We start from the raw sequence: 15,757 nt of genomic DNA on the forward strand, positions 1-15,757 counted from the left end.
AGTGGGTCGCGCTTCCGATCCGGTGGTAGATTCTGCGAAGCACTGCTCTTGCTAGAGCGGTGTTAGCAATTCTCCGGTTCGAGCCCCGCGAGCTCACCTACACAAGCTAGGGTACGCTGAAATAGCCTCTCAAGGCTATCAGCATAGGTAGGGAAAAAAAAAAAAAAAAAAAAAAGTCGTTATTATGGTTTCTTTAATGCGTTAGTTTATATTTAGTTCATGTTGAGCAGTTCTTTATTGATTGTTATTAGGTTAAGATGTTACAGTTTCATGGAGATCTTAATTGTACATGTAAAAGGGGATTGCCCACTCTCCATAGTGTGCTAGGCCCAAGATGGACATCAAATATTACTATAAAAATGTACTGATTCAAATTCTTAAATGTATTGGATATCTAAAAAATATATTGAAATTGACGCCACTATTATAAAAAATATAATAAAAATAAAAACTCGTTTTGAGGTTAATTTTCTATATAAATAAGTGTCGGATTGTGAGATACTTCAAGAACTTTTCTTTTCTTAATGTTTAAGATGTTCCTAATGTATTTTTATCCAATAGGGTATAAAAACACACTTAATTCTTTAAATATCTATATTTTCTTCATCTTCATACACAATTAGTATCATCTAAAAATAGCAAAGGAGAGCATATACACGGTTTTAAATCTCGGTCAGGGTAAAACCACAATTCACACAATGTTTTTTAGTCGTAGTATGAAACGTTATTGATAAAAGTAAAATAAATCGAAGAAAAATCAAAACACATCCATTTTGTACGCAAGCACAACACCACAAGCAGCAAGCGAAGTATCAGTCAGTCAGATTGAATTCAGTGTTGTCAGTATAAAGAAAAATAATTACATGAAATTCATATATCGATTATTTTTTTAAATAACCGATTTTATTTATATCTAAATTTTTTTTATATCTTAATCGATTGATTTATATCTTAATCTTTTTTTTACGAGTACACATTATTTTTTATGTTTTTGTTTTAGTTGTACATATTTAAATAACAATACTAGTAAAGTTTTTTTTATTGCTTAGATGGGTGGGCGAGCTCACAGCCACCCTGGTGTTGCTAAGTGGTTACTGGAGCCCACATACATCTACAACGTAAATGCGCCACCCACCTTGAGATATAAGTTCTAAGGTCTCAAGTATAGTTACAAGTTAAAGTCCAATGGGTATGTCTTCGATGTTATTTTATATGCATAAAATTCATTAAAATCGTTTGATTAATGATAATACTTAAAATGATTTATTTATATGTTTTATTTATATACTCAAAATATTTACTTTATACGTAAAAGGATTTGAAGCTGGCAATATTTTTCCCGCAAAAATAAAAATCCTTGTTTTTTCAATAGAGTTACTTTTTTTAAACTACTTATTGTAAACTGTAGTGGCGCTTATTTGCAAGAAAGTAAATGCATATTTATTTATGACAAAATTAATGCAATAAGTATTTTTTCTATAATCTATTGTCCGCTTTGGGCCTAAAATGGGCCATCCCCTTTGATGGCCGGAGTTGTTGCAAAATGTTCGCCCTGTTTTTGCTAACTCCTAAAACCGTCACTAAAGGGCGCTGTAATACGCAAATCCGTTGTCATGATACCCTTGTCATAAGTGACAGTTTTTCGTAGATTATTGATTTTTTATTGAATATACAAGTTTTTCTAATCCAAGTTTATTTTCATAATCATCCCTCGGAAAGTCGAACAGTAGCTTTTGAAAGATCGTAGATCTTTTTACTGGTGGTAGGACCTCTTGTGTTTTGAAGAGTGGGGTAGCCGTTGTAACTATACTGAGACCCTAGAACTTATATCTCAAGGTGGGTGGCGCATTTACGTTGTAGGTGTCTATGGGCTCCAGTAACCACTTAACACCAGGTGGGCTGTGAGCTCGTCCAACAATCTAAGCAATAAAAAAAAATCATAATAATAATAATTGTTGGCGCCATTTATTAAATTAAGCCACTTGCTTCAGCGACACCCACCCAGATTAATAGCGAATCGTTGTGACACTTTTTCTTAAAAAGATAGCGTGCTGTTTACTTTTACCAACGATGTGTAGGTATTATCTATGATCCATAGTACATATTTTACGAAATATTTCAGTATATGACCACCATTTTACTGAGATTATATTTCATCCCATATCATCTCATCTCACTCACTCTCATCATCTCATTTCATTTAATTTCATGCCAGTTGATTAATGTCTCAAATTATTCATATTTATTTCATTTCACTCCATATCATTTTTCATAAAAATAAGATTAAAAATTAAAATAAAACATGACCTAAAGGTCTTAGTAACCAGGTCATAAAATCCTATAATTTTTTTTTAACGAAAATAAGGCTATTTAACTGTTCCTTCGTTTTAGGAGACAGGCAAAGATGTAGATGGTCGTAAAGCCATTTCTTCAATTAGCTGCAGCAGCAGAATTTTAACATTACCGTTAATTGACTTAAAATTTAAAACTACTTATCAATAACTTCTAATTTTAAGATATATTGTGTAAATTGTATCAGATTTACAAAAATTATGAATTCGAATAATTTTTTTAAACAATTCCATACATACAATTTTGAAGTTCGTTTAATGTCAAATACAAAAACAAAATGTCCGAATCTCATCTAATTTGTCCTCCGTATAATTACTTGAGAGATGCAAAAATTTACAACAAAAAAGACGAAATCGTACCCTGGCATTGGATCGAGGAAAACGCCGATATTCTCGTCCTCCTATTCACCGCTAAGGGGATAGATAAAGATGGAATTATAGAAAATTTCTATAAGATTTACGAGAACGTGAAACACCGTAATTTCCCTTTAGAAGTGATTTATGTGCCCACGGACGAAACCGAAGACGATATGAAGGCGTGCTATGAGGAGCAGGCGAACTGGTTTACTCTTAAGCTTTCTGACAGCCTGGTACCGGCACTCATGTACATATACGAAATAACATGTATTCCACACGTTTTGGTAATTAATGTGAACGGTAGCGTTATTTCGAAGCACGGTTTAATTGATTTGGTCGAATATGGTAAAAACGCTGTCGTCTCGTGGCTTTCCACATCCGGGCCGACCAAAAATCACAGGAGGGTAAGCAAAGATGCAGCGATGTACGGGACGGAGTGGCGCTTCCACAACGCGTTCAAGCCACACGCGCAGTACAAGAAAAAATTCAGCGACTTTGCTGAAGCAACCTCCAAAGAAACATGACGTCCTAGTACTTTTGTAGAAGAAATTGACTATTAAAATTATTTTTATTGACGCTACTCTTACTTCATTTGCCATTTCCATTTTTTTTATTACCTTTGTAGGCAGACGAGCGTACGGCCCACCTGATGGTAAGTGGTTACCGTCGCCCATGGACTTCAGCAATGCCAGGATCAGAGCCAAGCCGCTGCCTACTGCTTAATACTCTCCACAAGCCTCGTTTGAAAAAGGACATGTCATAGCGTTCGGGAAACATCGTGGAGGGGAGCTCATTCCATAGCCGGATGGTACGTGGCAAAAAAGACAAAAAAGATAAAAACAGACTAAAACAGACTTCTCTCCGTTTTCCTAAATAGTAGTTTATTAAATGTGTATTGATTGGATCACGTTTGCCATTAGTTGAACAAACACTTGTCTAGCTGAACCCTAATTTGAAAAGTTTATCATCAATCAGAAAGTTCTTTAACATTAATATTGACGTGTCGTATCGATAGCCGATAATTGGATTTGACCAAGGGAATTAGGAAAATACCGAGTTGAGTTTGCATAAAGGCGAATTGTTGTATCAGAATCTGTTGGTCAAGGTCAAGACACTTCTGTGTGCTTAGTCCGATTTTTTTTAACGTTTTCGATAACGTAAAAGTTAACTGAAATATGTATGCAGTTGGAACAGCGCCCTTAGCGGCACACGTAGGCGAACGTCCCAACTCCATTCAAATTTGAGTTAACTTTTACGCTATCGAAAACGTTACAAAACTCGTAGGTACTAAGCACACTAGTCCTAAGAGCTAGAGTGGTATGATGACTAATTTCATGTACCTAGTGTTGTACGAAAATTTTATAAGTTGACTATAGAATATTTTATCTCCATCTTATCTTATTAGCTTATTACTGGTGGTAGGACCTCTTGTGAGTCCGCGCGGGTAGGTATCACCGCCCTGATTATTTCTGCCGTGAAGCAGTAATGCGTTTCAGTTTGAACGGTGGGGCAGCCGTTGTAACTATACTTGAGACCTTAGAACTTATATTTCAAGATGGGTGGCGCATTTACGTTGTAGATGTCTATGGGCTCCAGTAACCACTTAACACCAGGTGGGCTGTGAGGTCGTCCACACATCTAGGAAATAAAAAAAAATGAAGAAAAATTTTTTTTACTTGTCGACCTTCCCGGTCACCTTCCTATTCTTCCTTTTGTTGCCTATATTACTGCTACCTAATTAGTTTTGAGAAGCCATTTGGTCATATTTCTAGAACCGTCTTTGGAATCCCCAGCCATTCCTCCCGTTCTACCACTAATCAGCAAGGACTATTTTTGAGTAGAGTTCTCTGAGAAATTATTACAACAGAAACATGAAAAAAAATGTTTGGTTAATAGTGCCTTAACCAAATTGTGTGTTCCATCCTTGTCAAGGGGAGTGCTAACCGTCTCTCCTTTCAATAGACACGAAAGAATTGTTGAGCTAAATACTTATATACGGAATTTTTAAAAAAAATTACATGCGCGATTTATGTGATTTGTATTTATTTTTAATATTAAATACATTATGTGAATATTTAGTATTGTTTTGTTAGTATTGCCGTTATCGAAAGATATTTTGATTTAACAAAATTGTTTTTATCAAAATGATTGGGAAATAGAATAATAATTCTTTGTAAAATCAAACTAAGATTTTGAGCGCCATCTGTTGACGTGAGAGCAAACTAAAAAAAATTTAAGCTGCAAATCAATCGCGAAGAGTTGGGCTTTTATTTTTTTTAAGTAGTATTTTTCAGGTTTACACTTGTAATAATTATGACTTATTAACCTTTTAGTTTTCGTGAAATTGCACAAATGTGGGAGAATATACAACAAATATGTCGGATGAGGCTTTTTCTTTCTTTCAAAAAATTTATTAGTCTCAGTGAATTTCCACCAGTTTATTGGGATACTTAATTTAATTTCATCCAAATTGATTACAAAATCAATGATCAATTTATTGACTTATTTCGTTACCGATCCATTTCATTTCTCATATTTATTGAATAAACTTAGGTTTATCATGTAAATAAAAATAATCATTATTAAATAAACTTGACGCAGGCAACAATTACATCACAAGAAGCCGATTGCACTATGCTAGAAAAAGGAGAGAAATATTTAACATTACTTCACTTTTGCGATTATAATTAAAAAATAAGGCGGTTTTGAATCTGGCGTGTATATTTTGATACACATTTCAAAATCAGCGTACCTAATTGTTTGTTAATACCAACTTTCAAAATAGTGTTAACCCTATTGGATAAAAGTAAGTAGCAACATTTACTTAACGGTTCTTATTTATATATTTATCGTAAGGTGATTTGTGAGGCCAACACGCTTTAAGTAGGATCAGCTTTGCCAGCCTCAGCAACATAAAAGGTTCGGTTTGAAGGTTGAGCCCTTACTTTCTCGATCCTGCGGACCGAATGGAAAGTAGTCGACGTTGCCCTAAACACGTCATTCGGATCCCTTAACGGTGCTTTTATGTACCCCAAGCACCGGTCATCGTTCTCGTCGAACCCGTCGCTTGCGACGAAGGGCTCGACGAGTAAATTAACCCACAGACACAATCCACTGAGCTTCTCCGCCGGATCTTCTCAGTGGGTCGCGTTTCCAATCCGGTGGTAGATTCTGCGAAGCACGGCTCTTGGCAGGGTTAGTGTTAGCAACATCGTAAGGTTTGAGCCCCATGAGCTCACCTACTAGCTCGGCGAATCTAGAATAACCTCTCGAGCTTACTAGGTAGGTAAATAGGTAGAAAAAAAAAGTGAGACCTTTATACCATAGAAACTTCGAGCTCTCATGGAGGTGACATTCACGCTGTGACGTCAATGAACGCCAGTAACCACTTAATTCTAAGCGGACTTCAAGTACCAATAAAATAAATCCCAATTTCCTCTAAGCGTGTACTTTACAAAAGCAATGATTAACATATCGAATTGTCATCGTAAAATATGCAAATCGCCAATTTAAAAAACTGGTTTTATGACTTTAACGTCCACAGATTAAAAATCTATAAATTTGACAGTCAATAAATCTTGACAGATTTATAGAGGGCCGTTTGACATTGTGATTGATCAAGTGCCTACATAATTTCGATTCACACTGTTACAATTTACGTGTGTTCGATTAATGTTGCCAAACGTGGGTTTATTATTTATTAGTTATTAAAATAATTCGTTAAATTTCGTAACAATAAATATCATTGTGTAGTACCACATTTTAATACATCTGTTTTGAAATAGCAAGCGATGGAACAGATCTTAGTAACTCCGAAACAGCATAAAATTTTGTTCAATTATTCAACACCTATATTAAAATTCGAAAATAACCTTATTCATAAATTACTAAACTGGTGTTAGTATAACATTAATACGAATATATTATACTTAGTTAATACGATAGCTTTACGAATTTTACTTTACGAATAGCTTTCATTCTTTTAAGTTTTTATGATCACTAAATCGATTGTGACAAAACTTGGTACCTATGTAAATAATTTGAATAGTTTGGAAAATAATATAGAGGCTACCTTGCGTCTTACTTAACGGGCTCATACGCGAAATTGTAGTTTAAGTGGGCGACACTCCGGGTGGAAAGCTAGTTAACTAATATAACTTTTAATTGCCTTTTTGGTCTAATTGTTGGTGTTTCTGTACCAAGGGGTTCGTGTACGTTTTGTGGTCGAAGTCAATGTCTATGTGGATGATTTTAGTATTTTTAGTTCGGTCAAACGGCGGCAGATCTACGCTGCTGAACAAGTATACCTTTAAAAAATCCTAGATAAAAAAATTGAGCCCCATTCGGTAGTATCGGAAAGATAAATTGGTATTTATCTGCTATGGATATCTGTGCCTCAAGACAATGTTACATTCTACCAACGTCAACGCTGTCGTTGTGGACCATGGCAAATCCACTGAGTTTCTCAGCGCATCTTTATTATTCTTGCTAAATGCTTGCTAGTGTTAGCAATTCTCTCAGGTTGAAGCCGGGGTCAGGGTGAGCTATGAGCGATTAGGTAGAAAAAAATGACTTTGAAGCGGGAATGCCATGTGCGGCTATGTCAATTGTTTTATTTTGATAACATACTGTTTCTTCTGGATCAAATGTTAACGCTTGTCTTATTAACTGTTAAGTATCTGTAAAGTTGCATGAATGTCTATAAATGTAAACAAATATTTCTATGTATTAAATACTGATTAAAGACTGCATGAACTCGATACTGACAAAAACATCGCAAGGAGTCAATTGCCATAAAGAAAAAAAACATTGCTTTGATCGACGATTGTAGTTTCACAACAAAAAATCTGATTCTACTTGTTTCGACGACAATTAACATAGATAATACCACAATACAATAAGCAACACTACACAGATTATAAATATTCATTTGTGTTTTTTTTTTCTATTGATCGAGACAATGGACTCACCTTACAGAATCGATTAGGTAATAAAACCTGTGTTCGAATCTAGATACGCTTGAATTGCGTCACGGTTGCCTTATACCCTGTTTTTATGTAGGTTGATGTTCATAACTAGTTAGGTTACGTATTGTAATTATTGTCTTTACCTTTTTATTTTTATCATCTGATCAAATATTAGGCGGAATGCTTACACGGCCAGCCACAGAATTGCTTGGAAACTTTGAGCTCTGTAATACTGTGCACAATCAAATCAGAGCTTGAAAATAAACCATAATAAGGCATTGGTGGTTTTATTCACTACATTAATGGCCCGGTTTAAATCTAGTAGAGTTAATTTTAAAAATAGTATCTGCGATTATTTATTCCCCATGAATAACAGATGGCGTTAATAACCTAACAGGATAGCTTTTAAAAAATACTGCCAATAACTAATAATACCCGATTAATAGCAGATGGAGTTAATTATAGGTTCATACAATTTATTGGACTATTAATTATCCAATATCACCTAAATACTGTGTTAATTGTTTTAACCCACCTGGTGTTAAGTGGTTACTGGCACTTAACACCTGGTGGGTTGTGAGCTTGTTCACACATCTAAGCAATAAAAAAATAATAATAAATAAATAAATCATTATGGAGCCGGTCGGGACATCATATAAATTTCAGGAAACGCACTGCGAATGAACACAATTGTCCCACGTAGCCATCAGATCTTATATTGGGGTATAAAGCTCGGGTGCCTAATGCAACGTCTAACTTACATTAAGTTTATCACGCGAATAATTCTATACCAGAGACATGAACAGCGAATACGGAACTCGACCATAAACGCGGCGTTTATGAACGTGTGTCATCGTTAATTCGAGAGATTAACTGTAATGGCGTAATAAAATCAGCCACAGAATTAAAATGTGACATAAAGAGTGTCGGACAGAATTATTTTGGATTTAATGGCCATTACCTTTGGATGCGAGATTGAGTGACTGCGCCGTTTGCTGGTGTGATCGTCACATGGTTTGTGGAGTTGATCGGTCTGGCTACTGGACGAAGGGGTCCAGATTTGATTTCCAGTGGGAATTAATATATTGTTACGCGCTGGGGTTCGGGATAAATAGAACTTCCACCGAAGTACAAATTAAAACTCTATTTAACAATTAGAACACTTACAGAGCACTTTAAAATTCGTAATTTACTTCTTCCGCTTCGCTTCAGGTGATCCCTTTGCTGTTTCACTTCGAGTAGATCCGATTACTAACTGCCTTCGTGACATCCCTGTAATGCTTTAAGAGTCCAACCGACATCCCTAGAATTATCGAGAACATTCCTGACAAGTCGAGTATTTCCGATATGCGTTTCCGCCATTTCACGATAGATGGCGTTGTACTTCTCGAGCGTTCTCGAGTTTACGAGTTCTTTTGATATTTGTTTCTGCTATTTGACGAAAGATTGCTCTTAAGCAACGCCATCTTTCGTCAAATTAATGAAACGTACAACGTAACAATATTAATGAAAAAAATCTGATATCCAGGGCCTTGTTGTTCTTGTCTCATGTTTACCGGAGCCATAGTTACTTCTTCATTTTCTTGCCCTTATCCCACATTATGTATGGTCGGTACTTCAGGTTCTCTAATCATGCTGCCTCACTATGTAGGAATGCAGTAAACCTACCATATCCATATTTGGTACGAGTTTTACGACCGGCCGCCGGCCTGACGTCAATCCTCCTTGGGTGCTATCTCCACAAGTATATCCATTGAGACGTGCCATAGAGGAAGGACCATTCTGTTCCTCTGTTTGCATCTTACAAACATTTTTTTATAATAACGTCAAAATGAATAGTAGTTATAAGCCTGAGGGAAATCCTAGATTTGAGTGTTTGAATTTGGAAACTTCACGCACTCCATCTGACGTACGTTGATCGTACTATAACAGAACCTCCCCTCAAGGGGTAACAACAATAAGGCCTTCAGCGCAAAATTGGCTTAAGCTTTTAAGAATTTACTTTTACACTGCTTTGTAGGCAAAAACAATACGCGCAAAAATAATATTTACAAATCCATCTATTATCTAAATAGGCCGGTTTTGCATCAAAATTTATTTATGTTTTAAATAAATGAATATGAAAAATTGTGGGCTAGGCCACTTTAGCGCTGACGGTTTCAATTGTCCTAAATTTCGTGACAGTCATTTTTTTATATGGTCTCATTACTGCTAACGATTGTATATTTACTATTACTACATACTTTGTTTTTTTTTGAAGACATGAGTGGATGAAGAGGAAATGATACAATTTGTTAATTCTGAGAAAACTGGCAACACCCTTTCGTTACCTGTACTTTTTCTTCGTTTATCACATACAATTTCGAAACCCGGAGTTTTAAGGTCTAGTATAGCTTATTGGCATATAACACTTTCATTGAATGTAAAAACTCAAAAATCTTAAATGGTACTTAACCCCCTCATCCGCTCGTGTCTTTAATTATATACCTAAGTGCCACCAGACCAGTGGACTCACCAGTATTTATATATTTCAGGAGCTCTTCGTGCCGATCAATACTAAAGGGGAACTGTATGAGGTCTGTCCCGAGGAGCTCACTCCGGCAGAGTGGGAGAACGGCGAAGTACCAGTGTCTCCTCCACCTCCCGAGGCTGGCACGAAGGCGCATCGTTTGCCGCACCTGTTGAGCCTGTGGCGGCTGCCGACCAGGGTACGATTGCTGGCGGGAACGGTGCCCATCGAGATGGCACACGATGTCGGAGGTACTTATCTATTTTGGCTTTGAATTAGCGATATTGTTGAGAAAAACCTTTAAAAACAATTACGTACCCTATTTTTGTGAATCAAAATTAATAGTTTTTTTTATTTACATTTCAGAAGACCTCTTGCTGCGGGCGGCAGTGACTGAACCAGTACTGGTCATGTGCAGTCTTCCCGAATACGGTTCGATACTGTCGAGCCCTAGTAAACAAGTCGACCCACGTTACCACGCCAAAGAGGCATTGCGACTACTACCTCTCAATGGCGACATCAGAGTCCGCCGCACGCAGCTCGGCTTCGAAAACGAGAAGCGAATGTTCCTCTCCGCTCGCCTACAAAAAGCTCTAACCTTCTGTCAACACAACGTTGACAACTGGATCAGGCAGATCTCCTACGCGAACTCGTCCGTCATCGGCAAAGCGAAGACAGCTGAGGACATCATGAAAGAAGACCAGGAGCCGGTCAAATTTGAAAAGGAACGAAAATTCACACTGCAAGGCCTGAAGATCGATCCTTCCAGACTGTTCGGTAAAAGTGAAAAGGTTCTAAAAGACATACCCGATGAAACCGAAGGATCTATTATATTTTTAAGTAAAAACGAACTCGAGCACATGAACTACGAGATGTATAGCGATGACGAGGTAAAAGATAACAAGAGCGACGATAAAACAGAACAAGAGGGTTTCTCCAACGAAAAAATGCACGTCTTTCGAGAAGATTCCGGACAGAAGAAAAACAAGTGGTTTAAAAATTTAAAACTCCTGAAAAGCGCCGAGAAACTTGCAGACGATAAGGTATCTGCGAATCAAAAACCATCCGAAATACGGGATCCATTCGATCGACTGGGAGAGAAACATAGTTCTATTGAGCGGTACCAGGACATGGCAAAGTTGATAGAGGATAGGTTCGGTGCGTCCAGAAAAAGCGACAGTACGGCCGAGAATAGCCATTCATATAAAAGCTTAACAACGTCGTCCTCCGAAATGGGAACTAGTCAATGTAGCTCAAATCACAAGAAACCGGTGCTCACAAAATCAGTTTCGGTTCAAACCGGAATGCCTAATAGTTCAGAAGATGACAACAACGAAATGAATATGAAACACGGAAGAAAGAACTTGAGTGTGGACCAAATAAATTATTGCGGGTCCATGGAAAGCGACACTAGTTCGGGCAGAAAGCTGAAGTCTCTCGACGAAAACATGCTAAAGAAATCATCGGCTACGAAGTCTTCCTCGAATTTGGAAAGGCGACAGAGGATCCAGCCAGATTTGATACCGGAAAAGGCTATCGTGAAATCGGAATCATACAATCAAATTCACAGCTGCGAAGACATCAATATGTACGGAGCCGGCTCTTTGTTTAACGATAGCGAATTCGAAATAAACTACAAGCAGCACTCGTTCATAACCGACAAACTCTGCTCCGAGTTCCACGTCAAGACAAAGAAGGTTCTGAGCAAGTCCACGTCTAATTTACTGCATCCTAAGAAAACGAACGATAAGAAAGAAGGCAGTAACAGCAACAGCATGCCGACGAAAACTGAACGCGGCAGTGACGCTGAGAGATTTAACTTCAGAAAGAAAATAGACAAACCGCGGGCTCCGACCCCGAAATCGGAGGAGGAAGACGTGCTAGTCGATATTTCAGAAACGCAAACAAAAGTTAGAAGATCCATATCGTCCATACAGAAACGGAAGCTACCTGTGATAGAGGATCTGCCGTACGGTCAAGTAGCCGACGCGGTCGACGTCGATGAAGAACCAATCGAAGCCGACGGTATATCTGATAATATATACGCTGAAATATGTCCACCGAATCATAACAAAACGGACAATGACTACGACATGAACATAGACGTGCTGGCCAACGATCCCGTTATACGTAACGTTAAAAAGGAAGTGATCACAAGAAACGATGAAAGAGCGAGACAGATGATGATCGAAAACCAGGAAAATCCATTCAGGCACATCGAAGTGGTCGTTATAGAGAAAACTGACTTCGAACTTGACGATTCTAGTGTTACATCCAGTGATATAGAAGATAGGCCGGCTGTATCCATAGTAGATTCGTGGGAGAGGGAGAACGATGCTAGCAAGGTCCACGCTATTCGCTTAGAAATAACATCTCACGAATATACAAACGAAAGTCAGAGTATTGACGATTCCGAAGTAGTTCTAAGTAAAGATTCGTTGAGTTTTAGTAATAGTATACATTTGAATGGCAATTATCCCAACGAAGCCATTTATGATACGTTAAAATAGAAAAAGGAAACCTGATAAAGAAAAAATAAACGATTGAAAAATTTAGTTTTAGCATTGAAAATTAACGAAGTATGAAATCAGCTGTGTGAAATGTGATATTACGTGTATTTGTTTTGTGTTCGTTTCATTAGATCAGTTATAGATGAGTGGGTCGTATCAATTCAGAATCACGTGAAAAGTCATAGAGTAGAGTTTTGTGTTTAATTTTTTTTTGACAGTGTTATTTTAATGAAGTTCATCTCCACGGTTTTGTGAAAGTCGTGTGTGAAGGTCTTAAGCTTTTCGTATCGTCAGAGCGCTTTGTAGACTCTGTATAAGTGTTCCGTGGATGGTGAGGATTTTGTTATTCAATTTTGCGTCCATCAAAATTATCACCTGAGACGGATCTGTTGTAACTAGTTCTCGTCTTTGAAAATATTTCAAATTTAATTTAAAACAGTGCTGTGTTCAACTGTGGTCTTAATTCGATACGTTAATCGAATAACTAAACTTTTAGAACTGACCAACAAGGGTAATTTCGATGTATTTGTATACACAACACATTAAGCATCATTAAATATGAATATATAAGAATTTTGTCAAAATTCAAAGCACTAAAGGTTTATAGGGCAAAATGAATTCAGTTTCTACCTTTTAGTAATTTAAATTTTTATTAATCAACAACCTCATAACTTAAAAGGTGCTCAATTATATCGGTAGTAAAACAGAGTTGTTTGATCAAATATTTTCAAGCGCCTTAATTTAGCAATGTATTCACTATCACCGCTAGATGGCGCTGTCCTCAATAATTACTATTAATTTTAAGTACATTAGAATTGTAATTTTTAATACCGTAAAAACAGCACACGAACTCGGTGCTAAGCAAGGTGCTCCTATTTTGTATACATATGCCTATTTTAATAATAAATGTACACCTACCAGTTTCATAATTTTTTTGTAAGGAAAGGGTTGGTTCAATGTTTATAGTACAATATAATACAAGTTTTTCTTGTAACTTGCGTACATTGCGTGCAAGATTTGATATTCTGTGGAAGTCCGTGGACCTCAAGCTGTCCAAGGAACAGTTATTTTGCCATGTCACAGAAATTATTATTATTTTAATTATTTTCGAAAGAAGACAAGGCTATGGCTCAACTACGGTTCAATGGTTACTGTTGTTCATACACGTCAGTAGTTAAAAGTATACATTAGTAATAGAATCCTCACTTATTTACTAGATAGCCCCACCGCTCCTATCCCAGCACGGGTCCGTATCATCTTCTTACCATCATGCAGCGAGCATAGGCTTAGGTTTGAATAGTAGACAGTCTATTAATGCAACCTGAATCTCTATCTTCAATCAAACATAAATGTCTGCACTTAGCTTTTAAGATCAGGTAAACCTTAAAAAACTCCTTTGCTGATGTCAAAAAAAATTGTATTAAATATATTTTAAAATCCGAATATAGAAACACTGTCTGGCGATAAACATACATCCGTGTGCTTCGCTTGCTATCTGCGTTTACCGTTCATAGATTATATTTATATTCAAAAGAAATCTGGATTCTTCCGGTTAGTTTAAAATCGTAGAACGATGGCACTAAATTATAATATTTTACTGAAAAATAGACCGTCTAAGTAACCGGTATAAGCTCATTTAATTTGGTGTTGAAATAAATGTGTACGTAAAAATTAGGTTTTTTTTTACGGGTGGCACACACACGCCTAACCTAAATATTACTTTTGAGCAGCACAATTGCATATTGTAACGGCCAGTTTTTAACTCTAATGGATTGATAATATTTTATAAGATTGTAGTGAAGCGAATTGAAAGGGTACCTTTTCTACTTACGAAAAAAGTACATAATACTGACCCAATATTGATTACACACAAAATGAAATAAAATACTTAATAAAAAAGATGGCGCCCGACACAATGCATAGCTAATACTAATATCACTAAAATGGCGTTCAAAAATTAATAAAGAATTACATAATTCTACTTAAACAACAAAAAATAACAATTACTTAATTCTCCTTAAACGATTCATCATTAAGTCTATATAGTCAATTGTTTTTCTAAACGTACCTAACAAACCCCAACAAAAACTATTATGTATGTATTTACGCATTAAAAAATGTATTACTTATGTATGAATCAACAAATAAATGCACATTATTTTCAAATTTAAATGTTCCGAACCACCTAATGAATAAAATCTGTTTGTACTATTGCTAAGCATACCTTGAGGTTTTTAAAAAACAACAAAGAATGTAGGTTTATTTGTGTGAAATATGCGAGCTTGATCGGTTTGTTGTTAAAAATAATTGCAGTATATATAAATTAGTTTGTAAGTACCACATATCACATATCTATTATGACATTAAACATGACAGTTTTTTTAAGTCATTTGTAAATTAATATGTAATACTTACGTGAATATACTTATATTTTAATACATTGTATGTGAAGGAACGAATTCGCTCTAAGTCTGAAGAAGCTCTCGGAAAAATGTATTGAATTAAATAAATGAAAAAAATATTTTGTTTTTATTTTACTAAGACCTTAAATTAATGTGTTGGACTTCAATATTTAATTGCGGTCACGTCCTCACGGATCCATCAGATCCGATAACCCTTGCATTAGGCACCTTTAGCTCTAACACTAGGAGTAGGTTACTGGTGGTAGGACCTCTTGTGAGTCCTATAGTATATATATTAAAGTAATGATTCTTTATATTGCCGACCCTGATTAGGATATCAGTAATAAGTAATGAAGTTATTGTATTTTCATCGGTTCTATTATACACACGTGTTACTTTGCGCAAAACGGACGTTTTGATGTTACCGAAAAATCATTGAAAGATTTCGTTACGCAGAAAATAAAAAGAAATGAATTCTTCTCCGTTCTAAACGTGACTATTGTTAACAATCTATTGACGACAATGGTTGATAAACGAATTATTAAATATTGAGTGCGTAAATTCTCTCCTTTTTCACGGCTTGGGTTAACTATTTGAAATCACTTGGAATTCGCCTTTAACATCATCGACATTATATTAGAAAAATAAACAACACAACATG

General features: G+C 36.2%; 2 protein-coding genes and 1 non-coding gene across 4 annotated transcripts in view; 2 read left to right on the forward strand and 1 right to left on the reverse strand.

Annotated features, from left to right (window-relative positions):
• Nucleotides 1–13,618, forward strand: part of B4 (imaginal disc development protein B4) — a 135,069-nt gene extending 121,451 nt beyond the window's left edge. For both annotated transcript variants that reach the window (XM_028173691.2, XM_028173693.2), the window contains exons 5-6: nt 10,210–10,435; nt 10,551–13,618. In XM_028173691.2, the coding sequence (XP_028029492.2) occupies nt 10,210–10,435; nt 10,551–12,694 (2,370 nt within the window). In that variant the 3' untranslated portion in view covers nt 12,695–13,618. The remainder of the gene's footprint in view (nt 1–10,209; nt 10,436–10,550) is intronic.
• On the forward strand, nt 2,391–3,299 carry LOC114242508 (nucleoredoxin-like protein 2). Its single transcript, XM_028173694.2, has one exon. The coding sequence runs from the start codon at nt 2,630–2,632 to the stop codon at nt 3,230–3,232; it is 603 nt and encodes a 200-aa protein (XP_028029495.2). The 5' UTR covers nt 2,391–2,629; the 3' UTR covers nt 3,233–3,299.
• Nucleotides 4,585–4,674, reverse strand: LOC114242547 (U6atac minor spliceosomal RNA). Its single transcript, XR_003624652.1, has one exon. It is a non-coding gene; the product is annotated as a U6atac minor spliceosomal RNA (small nuclear RNA).
• Nucleotides 13,619–15,757: the final 2,139 nt, after the last annotated feature.

The sequence above is a fragment of the Bombyx mandarina genome, chromosome 20 (assembly GCF_030267445.1).
Source record: "Bombyx mandarina strain Sakado chromosome 20, ASM3026744v2".
In the NCBI taxonomy this organism is placed as follows: domain Eukaryota; kingdom Metazoa; phylum Arthropoda; class Insecta; order Lepidoptera; family Bombycidae; genus Bombyx; species Bombyx mandarina.

Excerpts from the sequence above, each read along its gene's own strand:
- LOC114242508 (XM_028173694.2), top strand. The coding sequence starts at position 2,630 with ATGTCCGAATCTCATCTAATTTGTCCTCCGTATAATTACTTGAGAGAT.